We start from the raw sequence: 24,379 nt of genomic DNA on the forward strand, positions 1-24,379 counted from the left end.
TTTGTGTGTTTGAAAATGTTTTACAGAACTTGCTTCAAAATGGAGGAAGGAATTTCAGTTTCATCTTTACTTATTTTTTTATTGTTATCCTGAAGAGAAAGTCTCGTATGTGGCCAGTATGTCTTAGGAATCATTAACTGACACTCATGACCTTCTAGCCTCAGCTTGCAATGTAGTGGGGTTACAAAAATACATCAATACTATTCTTTGTGCAACTGAATATACTTTATGATTTTCTTTGTGACTCCCTCTTTTACACATATGTGATTTTAGTTAATTTCCTTTGGTTTTTCGTTTTGTTTTGAGACAGGGGTTTTCTGTGGCCTTGGAGGCTGTGCTGGAATGCTTTTCTAGACCAGGCTGGTCTCCAACTCACAGAAACCCACCTTCCCCTGCTTGCCTCCAAAAGTTTTAATGAAATTCTCAATGCTGGTTGCATTATGTATTTGTTATGATGATGGATGTGACTTTGCTGAGCTTACAAGTCAGTGGCTATAGTATTATTTAATCCTTTCCTAGGTACATCCTGGGGTTTAAAGACATTTTGAAGGCTGGAGATACGGCTCAATGGGTAAAGCTTCCAATTTACATTAAGCATGAGAGCCTGAGTTCAAGTCCACAAAGCTGCATTAATAGTCCAGTATGGTAAGCACCCATCTAAAATCACAGTGCTCCTATGGTTAGGTGGGAGGTAGAGACAGGAGCTTTCCCTAGAAGCTGAGAGGCCATAGTGTGGCAAACACAAGAAGAGAAAACACCCTGTATCAAATGAAGGAGAAGTTGAGGGTAGACACCAGAGGCTGTCTTTTAACCTACTATGTAGCCTATACCAACACACACACACACACACACACACACACACACACACACACACACACACACACAAACCACAAAAAAACATGTGAATGATTTTGATAATGAGAGGCGATCTCATTTTTTTTCTCCAGTTATTCACTCAGGATTACCGTAAATACGATCAAGGCACGTATGCATTCCCAGTCTGAGTCTAACCATAATCCCACATTCATCATGGTAACAGAGACAAATGCCCTTCTGCATACAGAAATGTGCCTGTGTCTGAGCTTTTGTATTAGAATTACACACATCTGCCTTTTAAATTTCCAAAACAGAATACATATTTATATAGATATGAGACAATATGCATTCAGTAGTTCATGTTGTGGAGACGTTCAGGGACCCTACCACATATTACTGTTGTTTGGTTCTAGTGGAAAATGGGAACTGACCAGGACAGAGACTATTGGAGGATTCTCTGTGAGAGTGTGAGGTAGAAAATATACGTAAATCTCTAAAACATTGTCTCTGGGCACCAATATTGTTCAGTCATTTCATTTTTACACATGAAATAAATTTAGCATTTACAGTACACTTGTTAAGCAGTTACTACTTGCTTTTATTTTCTTTGTACTCCAGGATGTGGTTGGCCTGAAACTCATGGGTCCTCTTATATCTACCACTTAGTATCAGGATTATAACCATACACCACTGTTCTTGGCTCAGTTTCTATTATCAATGTTAATATTCTTTTCCTGACCAAACATGGTAAAAGTGCAAGATTAAAACTTGGGACACAGTGATGCCAGTTAACTAGTGGAGGACCCAAAACCATAAGTCTCAGCTAGACATTTAATCCCCCGCTCCCAGCTGCCCCTCCAGCACCATTGAACAGGGCTTGGGCAGCACAACAGTGTTGTGAAAGGAGTTGCTTTGAGACTATTGTGTTCTTTTTTTACGTGGACATGTTGAACGAGTAGGGGGTGGGCTCAAAAACCCTGCTTCTTGGAGAGAAAGGCATGGGGCCATCTGCGTTTTTTTTATACAGCCCCACAGTGCAGTCTGCAGTGTCTGGGGACATCTGTCAAGCTGTCTGCACTTTTCCTCTCCTTGTGCGGTGCCTTCAGACTCCACCTTCGACCTTGTCAGTCTGTACCCAAGCAGCACGGTTCTTCACACAGCCTGGTTCAGAGCTGTGCTGTTCCTTGTTTCACTTGGATAAGCTATTGCTGGGTATTTGGGAGACCTTCATTGAGTCCCATTCCCTGAAGTCTTCTTCTGGCTATGGCTGAGAAAAGACAGTTCTGCTGAACCCAGTAACTGAAGAAATGGTCAGAGGTATGTTTTCACAGACTGTGTGAATGCATCAATGCTAAAAAAAGTAAAGAAAGAAAGGAGAGTATGACCAAAGAAGGGAATGAAAGAAATACAGTTTCAGGTGGTTAGGGAACATACACTGTATGTACCATCTTGTCCTGTTTAAAAAATAGCTGTTTATTTCTGTCAAGGTACCCTCACCAGTATTTACAGTCATTGGTCGACTGTGGGATTTTAAAGATTTTGGTATATGACTTTAGTGTTCAATATAATATTACTAAGTACCTCCTCCCCCCCCACACACACAGAGGCCACAAGATACACAGGATCCAGGGCCAGACAGTTGGGGATTCAAAGCACATATCATCCAACCCTAGCAGTAAAGACTTAAAAGCATAAGAAATGTTTGGGGAGAGAGTGTGCTCAATGTCGACACTGAAAACTAACTGTTTAATATAGTGGTGCTAGTCTAAAGTGGGTGTCTGGATTATAGTTATAATATAAAAATTAAAAGAGAGATCCTGAGAAACTTAAGTTACATTTCAATTCTTCAGATGCAAAAGGAGGCTGGTGAACTGTAAAGCACACCTGTAATGGTTCACAGAAATTTCAGAAGGTGTATAAAAAGACGTTGGATGTAATTTACATGTTGTGTTCAGATTAAATCACCACTGGACATTAAGTATGAGATCTACAAATATCCAGTGTTATTATGTTTGTGAATTATGGGTAGTTTGGTATATAAGGTCAATGATCTATTCTGTAAGCTTTTGTTTTCTTTAAAAATCCACTGGGCTGTTAACTAAGTTTGCTTGAAGTCTAAAGAGAAATCATATCCTGGACAGCTCAAATGTATCAGATTTTGGATAAGCTCTTATCCAAATAAAAATCATAATGCCTATGCAAAGGAGAAAAGGATACACAACCAAGATTTCCTTGATTCATTGTGGAAAACAAGCCAGTGATTATCAGGCAAGAAGCTCACTTTCAAAAATATTAAATGTTGATCATATCTAAATAAAAGGGATTTCCAGTTGGTTACAATGAAGTTCATCATAAATGGCATTCATTTTAATTATTTAAAATGTCCTTTATGTTTGTATACATGACAAATTAATTTTTCTTTACTGAATTTCTGTGCAGCATATTTGTTAAACATGTGCATAAACAAAAGGTTTTTCTGTACATATCATCAGTTTTTAATCTGTTGAACTTCATTACTTTCTGATTCTAACATATTTTATTCCTTTGCCTGTACAAGTAGGGGCTTTAAAACAATACAAGTTTTCCAAACTTTATGATCATTTCAGAGTAAAAGTTTTAAAATACCTCATTTAGGGATATTCTTAATCACACAAGCAACTGAGTTAATAGATCTTTATTTATTTCTCTGGCATTTCTGCTAATGGATGTTTCTAGATATATAACCATTTAATGAAAAGTAGCAAGTTTCATGCACAAATATTTTACCTATTATCAGCTGATAATTCTAAGGTTTATTTTGAACTATTGGCACTAAAAATATTGCATGGCTTTAAGTCTTATTATTAATTAGTACCAGCTCTTTTTAAAAAATGTGATATTGGCTCTCCGTGTCTGTTTAGTTTTCTTAATAAGTTGCACATTAATCTTCCTGGTCATTATATCCTCCCTATTCCATGTTTATTTTGTCCCATTTCCCTGGTTTTCTTATTCCTATTGTTTGACAATATTCTTCCTTGCTTAGTATTGTTTTGTTGTTGTTTTTTGTTGTTGTTTAGATGGGAGTTGTGCTTTGACTTGGATGATTACATATTAGACATTAAGCGTTTCTTTAAAACCTAGGCTGTAAGACTCCCTTTAACAAAGTCGTTGTTCTGTTTTTTTTTTTTTACAAAGAAAACTCTACATTCAGATAAAGAAAGAGGAGTTAATGAAATGTTTAAGCATTGTGAATTCAAATAATCATATAGGGTGAGGAAAAAAGGCATGGTTCTTAATTGAAAAAAAACCCACATAAACCGCATTTTAAAAAGTCAGTGCGTGCCCATGATTAAGCGCAGTCAACGCTTTTAGAAATGCATATAAAAGCAATAGCTCGCGCGCGCCTGTGTGTGTAAAATTAGAAAAAAAACCCTACAACTCAGTGTGCAAACGGAAAACGAGACCCCTATTAGGGCGCGCGAGAGGCTGCCGCCTGGCACGGGGGGGGGGGGGGATGCAGAGGGGTGGAAGGCGGCGGCAAACCAAGTGTCTTCCGGACATGCAGAGCCAACAGAGAGGGAAAAAAGTGAAAGCCCGGGTCCCTCTGGGACTTCGGTGAAGCTGCCTTCTTCACGGCGGGACAGCGGGGAAAGGCGGGAGGATTAACCCTTCCCGGGAAGCTATATATAAAAAAAACCTAGCCGCCCGCGAGCAGACGAAAGACCGGGGCACACGGAGGGATAAACGTGTCCCGTATGTGACGGACGCGTGTTTAAAAAAACAAACAAACAAAAAACAAACGCCCAAGCGCGGCGAGGGCAGAGGCGGCAGGCTTGGCGCTTGCCCGCTCGCTCGCACACAGAAAGAAAAAAAAAAAAAGGGGCGCGCGCGCGCAGAAGCCGAGACCGGGAGAGATTAAAACCCCGAGCTTTGGGGACGGGGACGGGGACGACGGGAGGACGGGGACGACGGGGACGACCGGGGCTTCAGAAATCCAAGCCGGGAGAGCCGCGCGAGACGGAGAAAGTCGCGGCGAAAGCGACTTCCGCTCGACCGGTGTCCCCACCGGAAGTGTCCGCCCGCCGACTTCCTGGGTAGGAACCAAAGTGCTCGGGTGGGGGCCGGTTTCCGGTGGGAAGACCAAAAGTGTTGCACTCCTTCCGAGACGCCGCCATTCGGTCCCGCTCCCGGTCGACCGATTCCAGCCACCGAAAGATATCATATCAGACGGTTTTTGGACGGTGTCAGGGGCCCCAGAAACAATGGAAGAGTCTACAGCTCCCTCTGGCGTGGCCCCGGGTGCCGAGGCAGGTGCTGTGGGGGGTGAGGGTGTGTCCGCCCCCCCCCACCCGGAGTCGGAGGCTCCCGGAGCTTTTGCGGTGGCCGGTGCCGCGTCTCCGCCGTTGGCATCAGCTCAGGCTCCTCGCCTTTCGGCTCCCAGGCCTCACAGCCGTCGATCGGTGAGCTTGGGGTCCGCCCCGCCCGCAGTGGGAGGAGCCAGGCCTCCCAGTCGGGAACGCCACAGCGGCGGCGGCGCCTGGACCAAGCAGATCCTCTGCAGGTATTATCTGCACGGCCAGTGCAAGGAGGGAGACGGCTGCCGCTACTCCCACGACCTCTCCGGGTGGCGGAGGGCCAGGGGGGGCCAAGACGCCCAGCCTCGGGCCTCTGCAGATAGAGGGCCCAAGATGGCCACTCGCAGGGAGCCCCCGACTCAGGAAGAGGCGGGAGCCCCCCCGACTGCATCCTTCAGCGGCTCCTGGCCTCCGATTGGCTCGGCTGCCGAAGGGGGCTTCCCCGAAGCTGAGATTGACAATGCTGGCATTGGCTCGGCTGCGGAGGGGGGTTTCCTTGCCGCTGAGATTGACTATGCAGGCGCGGCTGCTGCTGCGGGAGGAGGAGGAGCAGCGGCTGCTGCTGCGGGAGGAGCGGCTGCTGCTGAGGGAGGAGCGGCTGCTGCCGCGGGAGGAGCGGCTTCTGCTGCGGGAGGAGCGGCTGCTGCTGCGGGAGGAGGAGGAGGAGGAGCGGGTGCTGCAGGCTGGGAGGGGGCAATCGAGTTCGTCCCCGGCCAGCCCTACCGAGGTCGCATGATCCCCCCGCATGGTCCCGAGGCTCCTCTGCCGAGCCCGGAAGTTGAGAGAAAGCGCGTGCCTGTGCACTTTGGGTCCCCGCTGCTGCCGCCGCAGCCGCTGCCGCTTTGCCGCTTCGCTGCCCGGGGAGAGTGCCTCCGTGGGGAGAATTGCGCGTACCCCCATGGAGAGATATGCGACATGTGTGGGGAGCCGGCTCTGCACCCTTGGGATCCACACCAGCAGGAAGACCATAGGAGGGCCTGCGTGCAAGCCCATGAGAGAGATATGGAGCTCTCCTTTGCTGTGCAGCGCAGCATGGACAAAGTGTGTGGCATCTGCATGGAGGTTGTCTATGAGAAAGCCGACCCCAGCGACCGCCGCTTTGGCATCCTTTTCAGCTGCAACCACACCTACTGTCTTAGGTGTATCCGCAGGTGGCGGAGTGCCACACAGTTTGAGAACAGGATCAGTAAGTCCTGCCCACAGTGCAGGGTCTCCTCTGGCTTTGTCATTCCTAGTGAGTTCTGGGTGGAGGAGGAAGAGGAGAAGGAGAAGCTTGTTAAGCAGTATAAGGATGGAATGAGCCAGAAAGCCTGCAGGTATTTTGCCGGAGGCCTAGGTCACTGCCCATTTGGAGAATACTGTTTTTACAAGCATGAATACCCTGAGGACTGGCTAGATGTGTTTCAGGGGCCAGATGGCGGTGGTGGATGGTCAAACGCATACTGGCATCACGTTTTGGAGCCTGTGCAGTTGCGAGAGGGAAAAGTGCTGCTTAAAAGCCGCAAAAAGGAGCGTGCTGTGCTTCGCCTGGGCAATCAGTTGCTTAAGAAGTTGCTTTGCCTGAGAGGCAGTTTTTCCTTCTCTGATGACCGGTGGCTCTTGCTTCAGTACCAGCTGGAAGAGTATTTCAATTTGAATCTGTAGTATCATGCTATTGCATGTGGTCTAGTCTGCTAAGGCTCTGTTGTCTGCTGTTGCTTACTTCCCTCTATTGACTGACAAACCTATTGCTTTCAAAGGCTGTTGAGGCAATCTTTATGCAGTACTGCTGTTTTCCCGATTTCTTCTCACTAGGATTGTGATGTTTCTCTGTGTTACAAGATAATAAGAAATCTTAAAAGTATTGTTTGGTGGAATTAATATTTCTGTCAGCTGATGACTTGTGGTGTCTTTTTTTCCAACAGGATTCAATCACTTCTAGTCTAGTGTTTACAGTTTCTCATTGTGAAGTCCCTTAAGAGTAAATGTGACAAGGTGACAAAAGTCTTTAATTAAATTATGAGCTTTTTGCTATATAGCCTTAAAAAGAAAAATGCACCCTTACAGGGCCTTGCAGCTGCTTGCTGTCTGTGTTTGTTTACATGTCTGTTTTTTCCCTTCTCTTTCAAGTGCAATTGTTAACTTGTGGTTACTTTGTGGTTCTGTTTGACTTGACCAAAATGAGGTGCATATGTTTACATGTTTTTAATCCTGTTTGGCTTGATGTGAAATTATTTATATTTGGAAATATATATTTAAGAATGATATATATGCGTATATGTATACAAAGATGTATTTGAGAAAAACTGGAAACAAATAAACACCATAATATATATGTTTGAAGTAATGAAATAAATGCAGAACTGAAAGCCTAATGTTAAATTCTAGGTGTACGGACTGTGTGTGAATTTTGTGGACACTGATGTCAGTGATTAGCATCAATAAAAATGACTGCCTTGTGTATTGGACTCTTTTTAAAAGACTTATAAATCATTAATTTCATAATTCCTATGATAGCATTAACAGTTTCTCTGTTATAATCACAAAATGTGTGTGCCTCTGATTGTAGTCACTGTCTCATTTTCCTTAACTATCTGGGTCTTTTTATACTTTAGAAGCAAAGGACTTTTGGCAAAAGTTTTCATAATAAAAAAGACCATCAGAGAAGATCTTAATGAATATTGAAATCAGTCAGAATATAAGAATGAAACTTAAAAAGAGAGGTATAGGACTTTTAAAATGTTAAACATAATACTGGAATCCTGTTACTACAAGTAAGCCATAATTTGATCTAAAAGCCATTTAAAAAAACATTATATTGCTTCATTTAAATTAAACTGCACTCTACCTAAAATTCTCAATTATAGTTAAAATAAAAAACAAAACAGGAGGTTTGGGGGTAAAAGTGGCAGGTGCTGTCAGTGTAACACCAAGTTTCTACTAGACATTGCTGGAGGACATGTAAAAGCAATATATTATAATTGATCTAGAATATATAGCTTTGTATTTTGTATTGAACTCACATGACACAAGTTAAGCAAATGAGTAATTCATAGAGATAGCACAGTTCAGTTGCTCTGTGGACAGTTTCACTACATCTTTTAGTAAATAAATAAAGTTTGTTCAGCTGCTAAACAGTATAGATTTAAGCCTCCAAGTTTTGTAGAACAGAGTGCATTTTCCTTGGCTTGAAGTTGCTCAAAATTATGCTATAGGTCTCCATTTTCTGGTGTACACTGTTAACTATGTAACAAGTAACAAAGTTAACTTGCAAAATTTATATTTTGTTACAAAGCATACTTTTGAAGTACTGCTTAGTCAGAACTACCTTGTGTGGCGCATGCAATTTTTCCTGTGTGATGAAATAAATGATGTAGGAAAAGTATTTACAGCAAGAAAAGAGTACAAGTAATACATTTGCAGGACAGTTGAGATTAGATGGTTGCTGCCTCTACCTCCACATATTAAGACTCAGAAAATGTGTATGCCTTACTGTGCAGCTTTTAAGCATGGGTTAGTCAGGCAGGTGCAGCAGGACATGCATAAGTTTCCACAACGTGGGGCTGTTTTGGAACTTTTGTCCATGAGTTGCAAGGCTCAGTTTTTCATAGCCTGTTGACAGTGTAGCTCAGCTTTCCATATTGTATCATGCACTCTCCCTTCTGATGTAATTACTGGTACTCTGAAACTGTGGTACTCCAGGGGATATGCCATAGTGCTTCCCTCCTAAATCCAAGTAATGCATCAGTTAGGAGGCCCTGGACAGCTGACTATTACCCTATGGACTAGGAGTTTGGTGTGGATCAGATAAGCCAACTAAAGAGTGAGACCAAATGGGGCACTTTAAAGGATTGCTGTCAACTCTAAAGGAGTTTCTGTTGTGGCTAAGATGTGGTGGGGGGTTTGTTTTGAACTTTGAAGATTCTGCAAAGGTCAGTGTGCACTGCACAACCTCATGAAATGACAGAATTTTATTGAATTAGTATATGGAAATAGGAAGTCGTAATAAATGTCACGAGTTATAATGTTTTAAGGCTAGTAGAAAAATGACATCCTGAATGAGCTTCTTAACCAGCCAGCATGTCATCTAAATGAGTACTAGTGTCCACTACCTCATTTTATACATAGGAGAAATGGGTGCAGTGTTAATATGTTTTGTAGAATAATTGTGCAGACCAGGTGCAGTGTAGGGAAAAGACTCTTTAAAAGGGTTTAGAAGCAAGGAGATTCTGCATACTTATCAACCCAAGTGGCTGTTACCTGAATATGAATATTCTACTAGGTTTTTCTTTTATGAATCTTTGGAACTTGGGGTAAAAATTAATTTCAGATTATTTCTGAAGATGTGTGTGTGATTACTAATTTTAATAGAATTTTTTCCAGCAGAAATCATATTTAAAACTAAACATGTTCTATATAATTGCTTAAGAATCCCAAACAGCAAGAAAATTTTTATAGCAGACACAATAATGGGGAAATAACAAGATGAGGTTTTTTAAAAAAATTTTTTTAAACAATCTTTTCTCAGTTTACATACCAATCCTGGTTTCCACTCCTCCCCTCCTCACCACCCCACTCCATCCACTCCCCAGACAGGGTAAGACTTCCCATGGGGAGTCAATGAAGTCTGGCAAATCTCTTTGTGGCCCGACTAACCTCCCACCTCCATATCTAGGAAGAGCAAATCAAAATTCGTTTTTCACTAATCAGTTCATTGAGAAAGAGGTCAATAACAAATGTCACAAACCACCAAGACCAAGTGAGTTTTTCTCATCTTGTTCCCAAGAAGACTATAGTTTCCAGCCTGCCATACTGGGAAACAAAGGACCCCTTACCACACAAAGGTTTGCTTTGTGAGGGATTCAGATCCACGTGCCCCCTACCTCAAAAGAGCTTGAGAGCTTCACAAAGAACTGTGTTTCTAGCTGCAACAGGAAGCCTGATGAAACACACTTAGTTTCCTTATGCCTCCTAAGTATAAACATGAAGGGTGTACATAGAAACAACCACACTGGTGGGAATTTACAAAATGATTACTCAGTAAAGATACAGATGCCACTGTTTGTCATAGCTCACATCACGGATTACATATACAAAATCCCACAGACACAGAGAAACCTTATCAGTCCACAGACAGTGGCTTTCATGCTGCCTTTGGCACATTTGCCAATCTTAGCCGTGGCTTCTGCTGCCGTAGTTTATCCCAAACTACAACCGGATGGCGCTGGGTATAGCTGAGAAAAGGTACTTTGGGGGAAATAATACAGTACTAGTGTTGTGAAATAATTAACATGTCAAAAAATTTGCCATGATAATATATGGAATGCTGACCAAAAACAATTGACCATGTAGTGGATCACAGTGAAGTGGGCATCTTATTTCAAAGTAGGAATTGCGCTCACTAGGAATTTTGGCACTAAACTAGATGTGATACTTAATAGCATATTAAAATTAAATGGAAGGATCGGGATGTATTCTAGGAAAACAGATTACAGAACAAAGGAAAATTTTTAGCAAAAGAGATAGTCATGCAAATATCTTCATGTGTCTAAACATTAACTATAAACAATAAAACAACATGTGACATACATAAGTATGTATGTACATATCTCCTTTGAATTCAGAGTTTTGTTAAATGCACATGAAATAAAATTAGAAGCGATGAAAGCAATCATTAAATTAGAGGAAAATTGAAGGATTACATAGAGAGGCTTCACTAAAACAGTTTATAAAATGTATACTTCACTACCAATCTTTGTCAACAAAATGAAAAAAAATACAACATACAGTGGAAGAATTTTCTACAGAGGTTTTATTAGGCATACGTAAGGATGCATCATTCAGCCAGATGACAATTAAAAGGAAAGCCATCTACTACCCTAAAAACCAAGAGAATAGTTTCTCTACATTTTATTTAAAACATGGCTCTTCATTGGATCTCTAAGGAGTCATTGCTTTAGTCCTATTTTACACAATTCAAAAATTAGCCAATGGAGAGGGCTACCTTCGCATGTTATGAATGACAATTTCATGTTAATAGTAACACAGTTAACAGATAAACGCAAATGTTCAGTCTTATGAATTCTTCTGTAAGAAATAAATAGCACAGGCGTAGTAAAATATTTCAGCATTGTCGTCTTTTAATATATTGGTACTAATCATAGTCATCTGTTTTGATAAGAAAAAAAAGCAGTTCCCTGTTGTCAGTAAGCATTCATTTTGGTGGGTAAAACTGTACAAATGCATGAAATAACAAAATGAAGCAGAGTGTGACATCTTCCAGAGAGTATGCAGCTTTCTCCTCAGTGGGTGTTCAAAATCCAGAACTAGCTAGAAAATCATAAAAAGCGAAGTAAAGCACTATGAAAATGCTATCATAGAATTTCTGTGATAAAGTAAGAAGTAGAAGCAGCAAAAGATCTGTTTGTATTGTAGCAAGGCCCAGAAATACATATAAATATACATATCCTACAAAAGAAACACTTTTCAAGATGCCTTAAAGAATACTTAAGACGTGAAGTTATATTCCACTCAATTTGATAGGGAAACTTGGTATTTATTAATCATAGCCCAGTGAAGTCCAAATAGGCCATTTACAATCTTAAAAAAAAGGAAGAAATTTAGGAGATTCTATTTGCTGGCAAACACAGTAAAGTCTGAACAGTTTATAATAGTAAAAGAAAGCTGTGCTTAGTGGCAAATACTTGTAATCCTAGCATTTTGAAGGCAAAGGCAGCAAGACCGTAAGTTTCAAGCCCGACTAAGATTCTGTCTCGGCACTGAAACACAGCTCTGTATGGTGGGGTGCTGCTCTGGACATGAAAGAAAATCATGGCTTCAGAACAAGTGGTAATGAGATTCAGTGAGTGAACCTTGGCATGTAATAGAACAGAGTGCCATGAGTACCAAGTATGAAGAGGCAAAGTGTGGCATTCAAATTCATCTATTTTAAAAATTGTGTGTGTGTGTGTGTGTGTGCAGGTACACACAATGCTTAGCAAGAGTGTATATTTATCAGACTCACAGATATATATGTTAGACCATTTATGATACAGATCATTAAAACAACTTGGTGTTATTTAGTAAAGATGTGTAAACCACAAAATCACTTAGAAAATTAATATGTGGGGCTCATTTTAAATATCTTATAGTCAAGGATACCTTTATAACATATTTTGGACAGTACTGAGAAGCAAAAACTGCGTGGAGTGTATGCTGTGCTCCTGTTTGTTCTAAGGACATATTATCTCATTTGATTCCCCCCCCCCCAGTCATCCTATCATGTAAATTCTATTGTTAACAGCTTGCAGCCATTGGGAAAACTGAGACTTAGTGAGGTTGAGATTCGTATAGCCACAGAGTCAGTGATAGTCCATCAGATTACAGGTCTGACTTCTCAGCCACTGCACTGTCTTACTATCTTAAAATGAGCAAAACCAGAAGAAAAGGTTCCTGTATAACCAAAACTAAAAATGTGTAGGGATACTGGAGAGATGGCTACAAAGTTAAAGAGCTCCGGTTGTCTTGGTCCAATTCCTAGTTCTCATCTGGCAGTTCACAACTGTCTGTAATTCCAGTTCCAGAGAGGTGCATAGACATACATGCTGGCCAAACACCCATACATATAAAAGTGGAATGAAAAAAGGTTACAAAACGACAAATCATACAAGTACCTATTTCTATAGCGTATAAAGTCTTCAATAAAAATAAATGAACCAATACAATTATGCTTTAATTTATTAATAAATTAATAAAACTGCATTATTTTAATTAAAATTACAATTTATTTTTATTAATAAAATTATGAAGCAGACCTGCACATAATATGAAATGCAAATCCTCGTAAACATGAGAAAACCAAGCACACTTAACTGTGGCAATTATTAAAACTGTACAAAATTTAAATTCGTCTAAGACCCAGGTGTTTGCAAATACTATGTTGTTGAGGGCTGGGGAAATAGGCAATATTTTGCAGTGTTTCTGGTACGTAAATGCGTCCTGAAGGAGTATTCTTCTCTATGAGATCACTCAAAAGAATGCTAACAGCAGCCTCCACCAGAACAGTTATATATATATATATATATATATATATATATATATATATATATTTGCAGATATATATGTTACAGATATAAAACCCTTTATACACAAATACACAAATGCATACTATATGTAGGTGAGTGCACACAGAAATCACATAAGTATTAAAAATGCAAATTTCAGATGTTTAATACATGTGGCTCCTTTGTTTTGTGAAGAATCAAAATGTAAATTTGTCAGACATCAAAGAGAAATACTTATAAATGTCTTAATGGAAAGCAAATGCCTATAATGGAAACATCTGGAGGCTAAGTCAGGTGTCCTGTAAGTTAAGGCCAGGCTGGACTTGCAGTGTGTGACCCAGCAGTGAATCACTGGTGCAATCACCAGGAAAAGACAGCTAGTTCTGTCAGCTCCTGCAGGTGCAGGCATGAATTTCCTGATAGGTCGTGGGACTCTGGCATGGACACGTGGTACTATGGATTATAAAGTTGAGTACAGTCATGCGTATATGTCTCTTGGACTCCTCATCCTGTATTTACTTGAGCTTCCTGAAGAAAAGCATTTAAGAATTACTGAAATGATAACTGAAACCCTGGTGAGAATGTCCAGCATTTGCCTGTGGCCTTTACCTACGCATACCCACATTTTTCTGCATGAGCATGAATATACAACACATGTATATAGCAATGGCTCGTTCTAAATTCATAGAGGGTTTTTTTGGATTATTGAATTTGATGCATACTTGTGATTCTATTTCCTTGTTAAAGACTTAGGTTGTGATTGTTTTCTTGTGTTCTCTGTGCTGTCACACCACTCTCCTACCTCTCTTTCCTGTATGTGATCTCTAATCTGTTTTTTAGTTTCATTTATTTTGTGTGTGAGGAGATACACAATCCGTCTGTGAAAAGATTAAAATGCTACTATTTGCTATAATACATCTAGACCTGGAAACCAAATTTACTTTTAAAAAACTGACACACAAGGTGGCCATAACTGAATGATTTCACTCCTATGGAATTTCACAAAGCTGAGCTTATAGAAGTGGAAGCTGAATATAGCGTTGACCAGAGGTCAGGAAGTGTAGAGAAGGCTGGCGAATAGGGAGAGTAGTTAATGATCATTCAGGTAGTGACAGAGAAGAATGAGCCCTGGTCTTCGTAACACGGAAAAGTTGTCGTATTTAGCAGTGAACTATTTAAAATTAACAGAAAGCAAAATTTGAAAGTTCTCATCACAATAAAATAAGTATCTGGGAATATAGGTAGTCTCAGTATCCTGAGCTGATCATTACACAATGGACAACTGTGTGAAAATACAACATTGTTATATTTTCCTATTAGACTGTGAGAAAGTATCTGGAGAAGACATAATTTTTCCTCCTCAAACCCGGTGCCCACTCTACTATACACATAAAACCCCACACACAAAGTTACACACTTTTATAGCAGCCACTAACGTCCATATTCACTATAAATTCACCAGCACTCAGAGAGAAACAGCACACAGACAGCAGAGTAATCACACAAACACAAGTCGTCACATATTCACTTTAACAGGTACATTTAATACCCAGTCTCATATATGCATTCACATACTAATACACCTCACACAAATATATACCTGCCACACGTGTATTTGTTAGTACAATACATATACTTAAGATCAGAGAAAGTTTCCTTTACAGGTTCTCAACTTGATATGTTATTAAAATTTAAGAACCAAGCTAGCAGTGGAATCATATTGCACTTTGTACACCCAAGCATAAACAAATGCATAGGCATCTTTTCAAGGAATCCCACAACGTTATACCCATTCACAAACACATCAGCGTTTTGCACGCAGAACAAGTTTCCCACACAGAGAAATTCATTTACACAAATGGCTCACACAACCCATAAAGCAAACATTTACACATGTGCATGCACAAAATTAGTCACAGCCCTCTATTATACACTCAAGTATGGTCATTACCGATATGAAAATAACAATACAAGTATGCACAAACACATACATTTCACACAGAAACATACCAAGCAAACCCAAACACGTACAAGCTCATGTTGATATGTACATACAAAAACACAAACATGGCAGAGTAGTACTTTTCATTTCACACACATCTTTTTCCATTTGCTCTATACTTTTCCAGCTGTCTCTAGCATTTTTTTCTGTGTAGAATTTGTAAAATTCTGCATCTGCATTTTCTTCTCTTAAAACTTTTCTTCAGGACTGTTTACCTTACCTCTGTTCACCTAAATGGTTGTGTGTGTGTGTGTGTGTGTGTGTGTGTGTGTGTGTGTGTGTTTTGTCACCATCCAAATCTGCATTAAATACTTGAATATCTTTTCCTTGCTAATTTATCATTGTTCCATTCTAGGGCCTCTCTCCTTCTCTGGATCTCCTGTTACTTTTCTGTTGTGAACCCTTCACTCTGAAGCTTGCATATTCCATGGCTGCCTCCTCAGGTTCTCACTGATGATGATTGCCTCATGGTGTATACTCCATCACCTTACCCATTGCAGTTCACCCAGGACATCAACTCTCTCTAGGTATTTATGCAAATAATTCTGTCTTCAACCTCCCCTGTAACAAGCCTTTAAGCCATATGAATGCGTTGTGGGTCTCATCAAATTCGTTCAGAACAAAGCAGCAGGTCTGTGCATTATCATAGCATGGCAGTGTGCTCTGACAGTACTTTGTAAATTTCAAGAGATTGAACTCACAGTCTACCTCATACCCAGTTCTCTACCCAACTCATACCCGATTTTCTTGCAACAATCTCCAAGGCTTCCAAGCTGGAGACCACCTTTAGCACTTTTAACTCACAGTTCTCTCGTGCACCGAATTGAAATAAATTAGCAAGTTCTGACCCGACCCTACTATACCTTCGGATCCACTGCTCCTGTCCTATTATCTCCCATAGCCTTCTTGTAATCAGCTTTCATCCTCATCACATAATCACAGCGGCTTCCGTCTGAGTTGCACCCAAACCACTCTCCCTCCCCTTTCGGGCTGATCTGTGTGACTCTGTGGGGAGTTCTTGTTACTTCCTTTCCGAGTGTGTAAGTGATTTCACATGAGACACAGGGAAAGGTGGAGCAGCTGCACAGAATTTCAGGGGGAATATTAGCCAGTGAATGCTAATGAGTGCTCTGGTGTGTGTATGTGTTGAGGTGAGCTTCAAATGACAGCCTTGATAGTTAGATAATTAAAACAATTACTCCTAATTGTGTGAGTGTTTTGCCAACACGCGTGTTCATGCACGCGCGCATGCGTGCAACGCCCTCAGGGGATACAGGAATGTCCCCTGTACCTGGAGTTACAGGCTGTCTTGAGCTATCATGACCCCAGGTCCTCAGCAAAGAAAGCAGCCCGTGCTTTTAACTGCTGAGCAGTCTCTCTGGCGCCCCCTCTTGACTGCTTCATTCAAATCGAGCATTTACCATCCCACCCACTGTCAACTGTTTATATCTGGTTTGTGTACTCAGCGCAAAAGTCTGTAGAATTCAGAAACCCCTCAAACGCAACGACACTTGCACCACTTGGACCACAAATCACATTAGCCCTTTCTCACTCACCTGGGCTGAGAGGCCTTCTCTTGGGAAGAGGGTACGTTATCCCCCAAGTACTAGCTTTGCTGTGTCCCCACACCATGGACACCTTCCTTGAATTTTTTTTTTGTCCCCTCTCACGTCTCGCAGTTTTTAATTAAGCTTTGGCTAAATTTGTATTGACTCAGCAGTTAGGGAAGAGAGTGGGTGCAGAGTTTTCTCTAAACTTTGCTGTTCCTTTGGTGAAAAGAGCCCTTCTTGCACTCTGGGTTAAAGTAAACAGTTTCTTTTGTGAGCAAAGCTAAGTTTCCCTGTAAGAATCTGACCCTAAAACAAAGGCATCAGAGGCAACCCAGCCCTGGGCTAGGGGGTTGCATAGTCTTCCCTCCAGCGCTCTCGGCCACTAACACTAACCCATTTTTTTTTAACAAGACCCATACATTTATACCTTTTTTTTTCACATGTAAAAGTTGCAGGCCACAAGAATGGACAGCAGATTTTGGGTCACTGACATAGCTGTAGTGAAAGTCGGTTTTATGGTTTTATAAAAAAAATAAAAACTAGTGTGGCTTACTCAAATTTATGTTTAAAGGGGGCATGTTATCCCTGCTGCTATACTATGTCTCTTTTCTTCACTTTTTAAACCCTGTCAGTACCCTTTGGAAGACGGAAAGCAGAAAGTATCTGTTTCCAAAGGTATCCTTCGGCAGCAGCAAAGGTTCATTTCTCTGACTTTATCCGTACATGTACGAAACTTCACACCAACTTGCTTTAATGTAACATGCAGAATGACAATTCCTTTTGTTTTGATTAAAAACAATGTTTTGTAGATTTTAAAGATCCAGGCATCTCTCCATCTGAACCTCAGAATTATTTAGAGCCCATTGTTATCTATGTTTAAGGAAAAAAAATACACTGAAAAACCTTGTGCTTAGAAACAAGAGATGTAAACCAAATTACAATTAAAAATCACTCAAGTTTCAAACAAAAGCTGAGCAGGGTCACAGTGCAGGCTTCTACAGTTAGACTTCCTGATGAGCTTACATTTACTTGTCCTGCCAGACTTAAGTGTAAAGTTTTTAACTGCGCTTCTATAAAATAACAAGAAGCAGAAATGTTCAGTTAGAAATGAGGCAAAGGGGAAAACCTAGCCATGAAGCACGCCTACAAACGTACCAGGACAATGCAAGTATTATTTTTTCTTCCTCTGTCGGAATGACAAGGAGAAACGTTCCTAGGTTTGCTGGAGTTTTGTTCTCCAGCTTCCACTCTGGTGGTCCTTGATGTCTGGTGTCATTCTCTGCCTAGGCTGTCCCGCGCATGCGCCATGCCGGGTCCGTAAGTGCAGGAAAGGGGTTTGGAGGGCGCAGGGGAGGCAGCCCAGGAAGACTTAACTCAGACAACCCCGAATCTGCTGCTGTCCAGCGCGGGGTGGGGATGGGGAGCGGGAGTTGGAGGGCTCAGGGGAGGCAGCCCAGGAAGACTTAACTCTGATAACCCCGAATCTGCTGCTGTCCAGCGCGGGGTGGGGATGGAAGACTTAACTCAGACAACCCCGAATCTGCTGCTGTCCAGCGCGGGGTGGGGATGGGGAGCCGGAGTTGGAGGGCGCAGGGGAGGCAGCCCAGGAAGACTTAACTCAGATGATCCCGATTCTGCTGCTGTCCAGCGCGGGATGGGGATGGGGGGAGGCGGCATTTAATGCATCAGACATGGCCGGACTCAGCCCTGTGGCTGCGATTTGTGTCCCTCTACTGTGATCCAGGCTGAGATCCTGCTGCACCCTCCAGGTGCTCTTGTGAAATGGGGAACCTGCAAACGACCTGCCCTGTGCCTGGCTGCCAGTAATCTCCAGCAGGACTGACAGGAGGGTCGCTGGGGGTGGTGATGGGTGGGCATCTCTTCTCTAAGCGGGTGACACTCGAGAAAAGGACAAGAAAATTCTAAAGCACAGGAAGGAGAAAGTGTGTGTGTGTGTGTGTGTGTGTGTGTGTGTGTGTGTGTGTACTGGGGGGCAGTAACCCACCCTGGTTCCCAGCCGCCCCCACTGAGCTCTGTCTGCCTTCTGTTACCATACTGGAAGACTCCCAAGTGTGTCTCAGGCACTAAGGTCCCTTTCCTAACACCTGACAAATCCCAAGAGGTTCGAAAACCAATGCAACAGCACAACAGTGGGAGTTTTATACCGTGAAAATTTTTGGAAGAATATTTCCTAAAATAGACTTCGGGGCTCTTTTTATTTCTTCTTCTTCTTGTATTCCAAAGACGCTGTTCATCTTTCTTCATCACAACCCAAGTAGAATTTTATTAAAACACACCACCTTCTAATCAGTCCTTACAAATCAATCCTATGATCAAATACTACTGAGTATAATAACAAATCAAACAATAGTGAAAATAAACTAAAAGGAGTTAAGTTGTTAAAGTGTCTCAACAAGAATTATTAAAAAGCTGCTCAACACCTTGATAGAACTGTAACATTTTAAGGTGTGTGTGAAACAAATTAGTCTTGTGCATTCAGTATGTCCCATCATATACTTAAGAACAAGTAACTTCAAAATTACAAAAAAAAATTCTAAAGCATGCCAGTGTCAAGCATTTCATAAAGAATTTCAGCCTCTGTTACAGTCATACTACCCAGTACTCACAGGTAAGTGGGTTTGGTGATGATTATCAAAACAGAAGACATGAAGTTGGGAGGGAACATGAGGGGAGTCAGATAGGGAAATCAGGGATAGCTCTCATAATACTTCTTTGTGCTCATATATTAAATTCTTAAAAATCACAAAAAGGCAACAGGTCATAGACACAGATGTGTGCTTGGATAATTTGTAGACATTATGCAGAATGTTCTGAGAGCTTTTTGACTTCTTGCCATCGATTTAGGGAGACTAATATTCTTTATAAAACTTCAAAATAGGAAGCTGCTTCTCCAGCCTGCCTGCAGAAGCCCACCAACTTGCTACTACTGTATGAATAATAAAAACAAAACACAAAGGCAGTGTTTCATGCCATGACCACCGGAGGGCCGCCTAGGATCAATCTTGGAATGGTAAGCAGAACGAAATGCTTTGCAGTTTGGAGCAGAAGATTGTACGCACCACTTGAATTCAGAAGGTATAACGCTTTAGGGAAGAGGCTTACGGAATACGAACAAAGTAGTGTGTCCGTGTATATGTGTAAGTATGCATTCATGCAGGAATGTGAACAAACGTTTACATAACGAGAAAGTATTTAGATTGAGACCCGATCCATTATCTGGTGACCAAAAATGAATCTTAAATATTGTTCTTTGTGGAAAAACCTTGCTATCTCTAGACTGGGAAGGGAAAATAATTCCCAACAGCATTGTGTAAACTGAACAGACTCAAGCCCTGGGAGACTTAAGAGTAGATGCCTGTCAGTTCACAGAGCTGAAAAACAAGGACCGTTCTGAGCTAGGAAGTCACTCGCCTTAGATGCACAGCGGTGTGTGTGAATGGGTGTGAAATACACAGCATGAATTGGAACTCCCAACTAGGAAGCAACGCAGGTCTCATCTCCTCCCTTCGCACCAGAGGAGTGGGGTCCTTGGCCTTCACTTTGAGGACTTTGCATGGTGGGAGGTGTGGTGAAGAGAATACATGAAGAAAGAGGCATTCCAAATTGCTGGCACTTGTCTTGGAAACTTTATGACTAGTTTTCTTGTTCGTTTTTCAGCCCGGTCACCTGTTTGTTTATGGGTTTTGCTGTGAGAGAACTGCATTCAAGATTCAGGTTTTTCATTTCTATATGTGACTTGCAGTTGATTCAGCAAGGCCAAAGCTTTTCCTTCTCTGAACAGTGACTCTTAAAATAATTTTTTTTTTAGTAAACACAAATCATCACTTTTCTTTCTTAAGGAATTTTGCCATTTTATTGAATCTAAGAGCCCACCAATAAACAAACAGCAGATTTTCTCCTGAGTTCTCACATTAAAATTTCACAGCTATGCTGCTTTATGTTTTGATTTAAGACTCATGTTGAGTTTCTTGTGTTATAAGATAGTAAGTTAAGTGACAATGGTCATGTCTGCCAACTTCTTACAGTCATTTGCTGGAGAGATTAACTCATGCTTTTGCCTCCCTTTGAGTATTTTTCCAGTGGTCAGCTAGCAATTTCCTTGCCCAACCATTTCTGGGTTCTTCCTTCTGCACTGTGAACCTCCAAGTCCACTCCCCCACTTACAGTGTCTCTTAGGGAAAGCATTCCGTACCTAGGTGAAAATACGATTGCCCCTTCCACATTTCAATACTGCTCCCTCCACAAGTAGCCCATATCAAAACTTAGAATTCCAAAGTCACAGTTGTTGCTAGCCTTGTGTTTCACCGGAAAGAATCTCCAAAGATCACGCTGCAAGCAGAAGTCCCTGGCCTCTTGGTTATGCTGTAGGACATGGGGGTGGAACGTAGACAGTTACACGTGCCAGACAAACGCTATGCCATTACACCCGTCCCCCAGCCCCGTCAGTCTTGAAAATGGGACTGGCTAAAAATACACGTGAAAGACAATGTGCAATCACGGTTAGGGTACTGGGGATGACCAAAACACCTCACATACTCACAGAAGCCCCCGCACCCCTGAGGATTTGTGACCCAGAGGCGGCCCTTGCTTACCTATCTCTCATATTTGATATGACTTATGCCATTGCGTGAAACGTCAGCCCCTTGCCCAGAAAGACCCCACAGAGAGCTCTGTCTTAGCTCACCAAATGTCCCTCCAGAATCAGCTTGTCCTCAGTCACGGTGGAGTACCCATCATAAAGTGTCTGTACTAAACTCTGTCAACTAGCCGTCTTTGAATTTAGTTCTGTGCACGGCTCACTTTCAATATCCTCACAACAGGAGACTCTACACATATGGAAGACTGAGAACTTCCGGACCCCAGCACAAGATGCTCTCTGCTCTGAGCATACGGTGCCTCACTGTGGTTGCTGAAGCCTCCTTACCAAGAGAGAAATCATGCATGTAGGGAACGGCAGAATCTGATATTACAGGTCTTTTGAATTCCAAGAGAATGTCATCCTCTTCATATTAACCTCATACGCTTGAAGGATAGGGAAAAGCCACCCACTGACCTCTCAGCGCCTTGTCTGTTCCTTTAGTCTAAAAGGTTGTGGAGAAAACCAGCTGGAAATTTCATGGATGATAGTGACAATGCTGTAAACATCCACCCACATTAAAAATAGTTTTATTGTTTTAGGAGTACATGCATATTATATTTTGATCACATTCACCCCCTTTACCTTCTCTTATTGCCTTCACACTTTATCTGGAAGCTTTTCTGCTTTTCAAGACCTACCCTCTGACTTTCTAGGTTTAATTGGGGTTGGGGGCATGTTCACAGGTGTGGGTCATTTTCTTGGAGCATAGACAACTGATCAGTATCTGCACCCTTAAAGGAAAGTGACTCCCATTTCTCTAACAGTTTTTGGTGTCAGTAGCTTTTCTGCAGTGGGTACAGCCTCATGAGTCCCTACCCTATCCAAAATAAAGTGATGATGGCCTCACCCCTGTACAAGTTTTGTGAGTTCATGAGTGTGTCAGCCATGTGACCTGGGGTCGTAGCACACCTGATAGCCTCCAAAATCTCACTAATAGATGCCCATCCCCTAAAACCATAAAGTCTGCAGAACTTGGCAAAGGTCAATAGTGTTTATGTTGGCAATGAGTTTGCCCCACGGGGAGGGAAATGACCACTACCATAACTCCTCTTTGAGCACATATCTTGTCCTTACAAATTCCACCTCCTGGGAATCATCCCAATCTAAAAAATACTATATTGAAATAGTTTTAATGTCGATAAAATGCGAGACAGCAAATCACAGATCATAACATTATGTTTCATTCACAAAATTACTAAAAATTCTCTGTAGTGTTGCTTTCAGGATATTTGTACATGATGTTTGTTAAAATTAATAGATGTGGACATCAGTGTGCATCCCATCACTGGAAACCTCTAAGTATAGGAGAATGTTTAAATTTTCCACATCTGATATTCAAACAGTTCTGTCCCCAAATATGCCAAATCAAGAATACTAACCATATAGAAAAGCTACTAAGAAAACAGTCCAATGTGCATTCAGAGACCTTGTGAACCATCTGTGGAAAATCCCAGTTTTAATTAAAACATGCTTTTGGGTTCTCCATCTTCAGTGAAGTGAAAGTTTATTGTGCGTGTACGCTGTGGGATCTGGTTCAGTTAAAAATCAAATGAGAGCATGAAATTTACAGGGATGTGGTTGAAACTGCAATTTGTTATACTAATTAAAAAAAGTCAGACTCAGTACGAAATAAGTTTCCCTAAGGGATTCTAGAAACTTGGAGTTAAGGTTTTAAACCTGCAGTTTAAAATGTGGCCACCAGAGGACACCATAATCCTAGTGAAGCTAATGTTAACATCAGAAAAGTTTAAAAAGCCGTTATTTTACGTAGGAGACACCAGAGGGCAGACAAGGACAATCTTAGGACCATAGAAAGACAGAATCAAGTTTGCAACTATGTTTTAAATGGTTGGGGAGGTGGAGAACACTTTGCTATTTGTTTGTAGATATGGATGCAAGTTCTCGACATCATAATGCAGATTAACAGTGAACAACCTAGGAGGATGACTGTCTTGTTCTACAGAACCTGAGTTAAACAAGATCTTCCAGACTGAGGCAGACACACATTTAACTGGATAATAGTAATAAGCAGGTATTTGCAGTGCACAGTTATAGGCTCGAACCCTACTAGACAGTTATATGCATATTATTGCACACCTTTCCATAAAATAAATTCTCCTGTGTAGTTATGTTTAAACTGAGAAAGGCACAATATTTAAAAAAACAACTAAAACAAGATTTCTGCAATCTACATGCAGAAATCTTGTGATTATTTTACATATCTTTATTGTTTGTTGCTCAGTTAGGCCATTTGTATTCTAATCATGTAATTGTGCATTCTAGATGCATATCATATATGTGGTGTGCCACATTTCCCCAAGGCTGAAGAGAAGCAGATTTTGCAGAAAGAAAAGATTATTTTACTAAAGACAACTTAATTCTTTTTCGCAGATCATGCTTTACCGCTGCACGTAAAAACTAATCAATAAACCCATAGGCGTGTAAAATTTCTCTAAATTCCCTATGACATTGCAGTACTCTCAATTCTGTTTGAGAACTTTTGAGTTCCCGCGTAAGATGTGCATTTGGTGCCTATGGTCTCATCTGCATCTTGACTTCTGTGTATCAAGCGTCGTTTGTTGAAATAAGTGTCTCATTAACGTCGGTTTGCCTATGTCCCTTTGCCAGGAATCAGCTTGACAGTTGGGTCCATGCAGTCTACTGCTAGCTATCGTTTGTGCTTGCCTAAAGCGTATTAAAATATTGCTCTTGTTGCACTCGAATCTACACTGGGAAGATGTACAATTTAACAAGCAGTTCCCACATCTTCTGTCACTGCATCGATGGAAGAACCCTCCACGGACTGGTGCAAACAGGAAGTTCTGTTCTACACGTGTGTTTATCTGCCTGGAGAACAATTGGACCCAGGCCCTTTTGCATGCCAGGCAACGGCTAAAACATTAAACATCTCCAGCCATATTTTCTTTACAGGTAAGCAGAGGATATGCTAAGTTATAGATCACATCAAAGACGCC

The 24,379-nt window shown here is 41.4% G+C and overlaps 1 protein-coding gene and 1 long non-coding RNA gene across 2 annotated transcripts; both read left to right on the top strand.

Moving 5' to 3' along the window:
• The first annotated feature begins 4,630 nt into the window (after positions 1-4,630).
• On the top strand, positions 4,631-22,250 carry LOC121134751. Its single transcript, XR_005871952.1, has 4 exons — positions 4,631-4,889; positions 15,550-15,721; positions 19,644-19,775; positions 21,586-22,250. It is a non-coding gene; the product is annotated as an uncharacterized LOC121134751 (long non-coding RNA).
• On the top strand, positions 4,942-7,590 carry LOC101843458 (probable E3 ubiquitin-protein ligase makorin-3). The gene has a single exon (XM_021223856.2). It carries the CDS (start codon positions 5,058-5,060, stop codon positions 6,792-6,794), a length of 1,737 nt encoding a protein of 578 aa, XP_021079515.1. The 5' UTR covers positions 4,942-5,057; the 3' UTR covers positions 6,795-7,590.
• Positions 22,251-24,379: the final 2,129 nt, after the last annotated feature.

The sequence above is a fragment of the Mesocricetus auratus genome, unplaced genomic scaffold (genome assembly GCF_017639785.1).
Source record: "Mesocricetus auratus isolate SY011 unplaced genomic scaffold, BCM_Maur_2.0 Super-Scaffold_100030, whole genome shotgun sequence".
NCBI classification, from domain to species: Eukaryota; Metazoa; Chordata; class Mammalia; order Rodentia; family Cricetidae; genus Mesocricetus; species Mesocricetus auratus.

What these genes read in the sequence shown, in the direction of transcription:
- LOC101843458 (XM_021223856.2), top strand. Translation starts at nt 5,058, where the DNA reads ATGGAAGAGTCTACAGCTCCCTCTGGCGTGGCCCCGGGTGCCGAGGCA.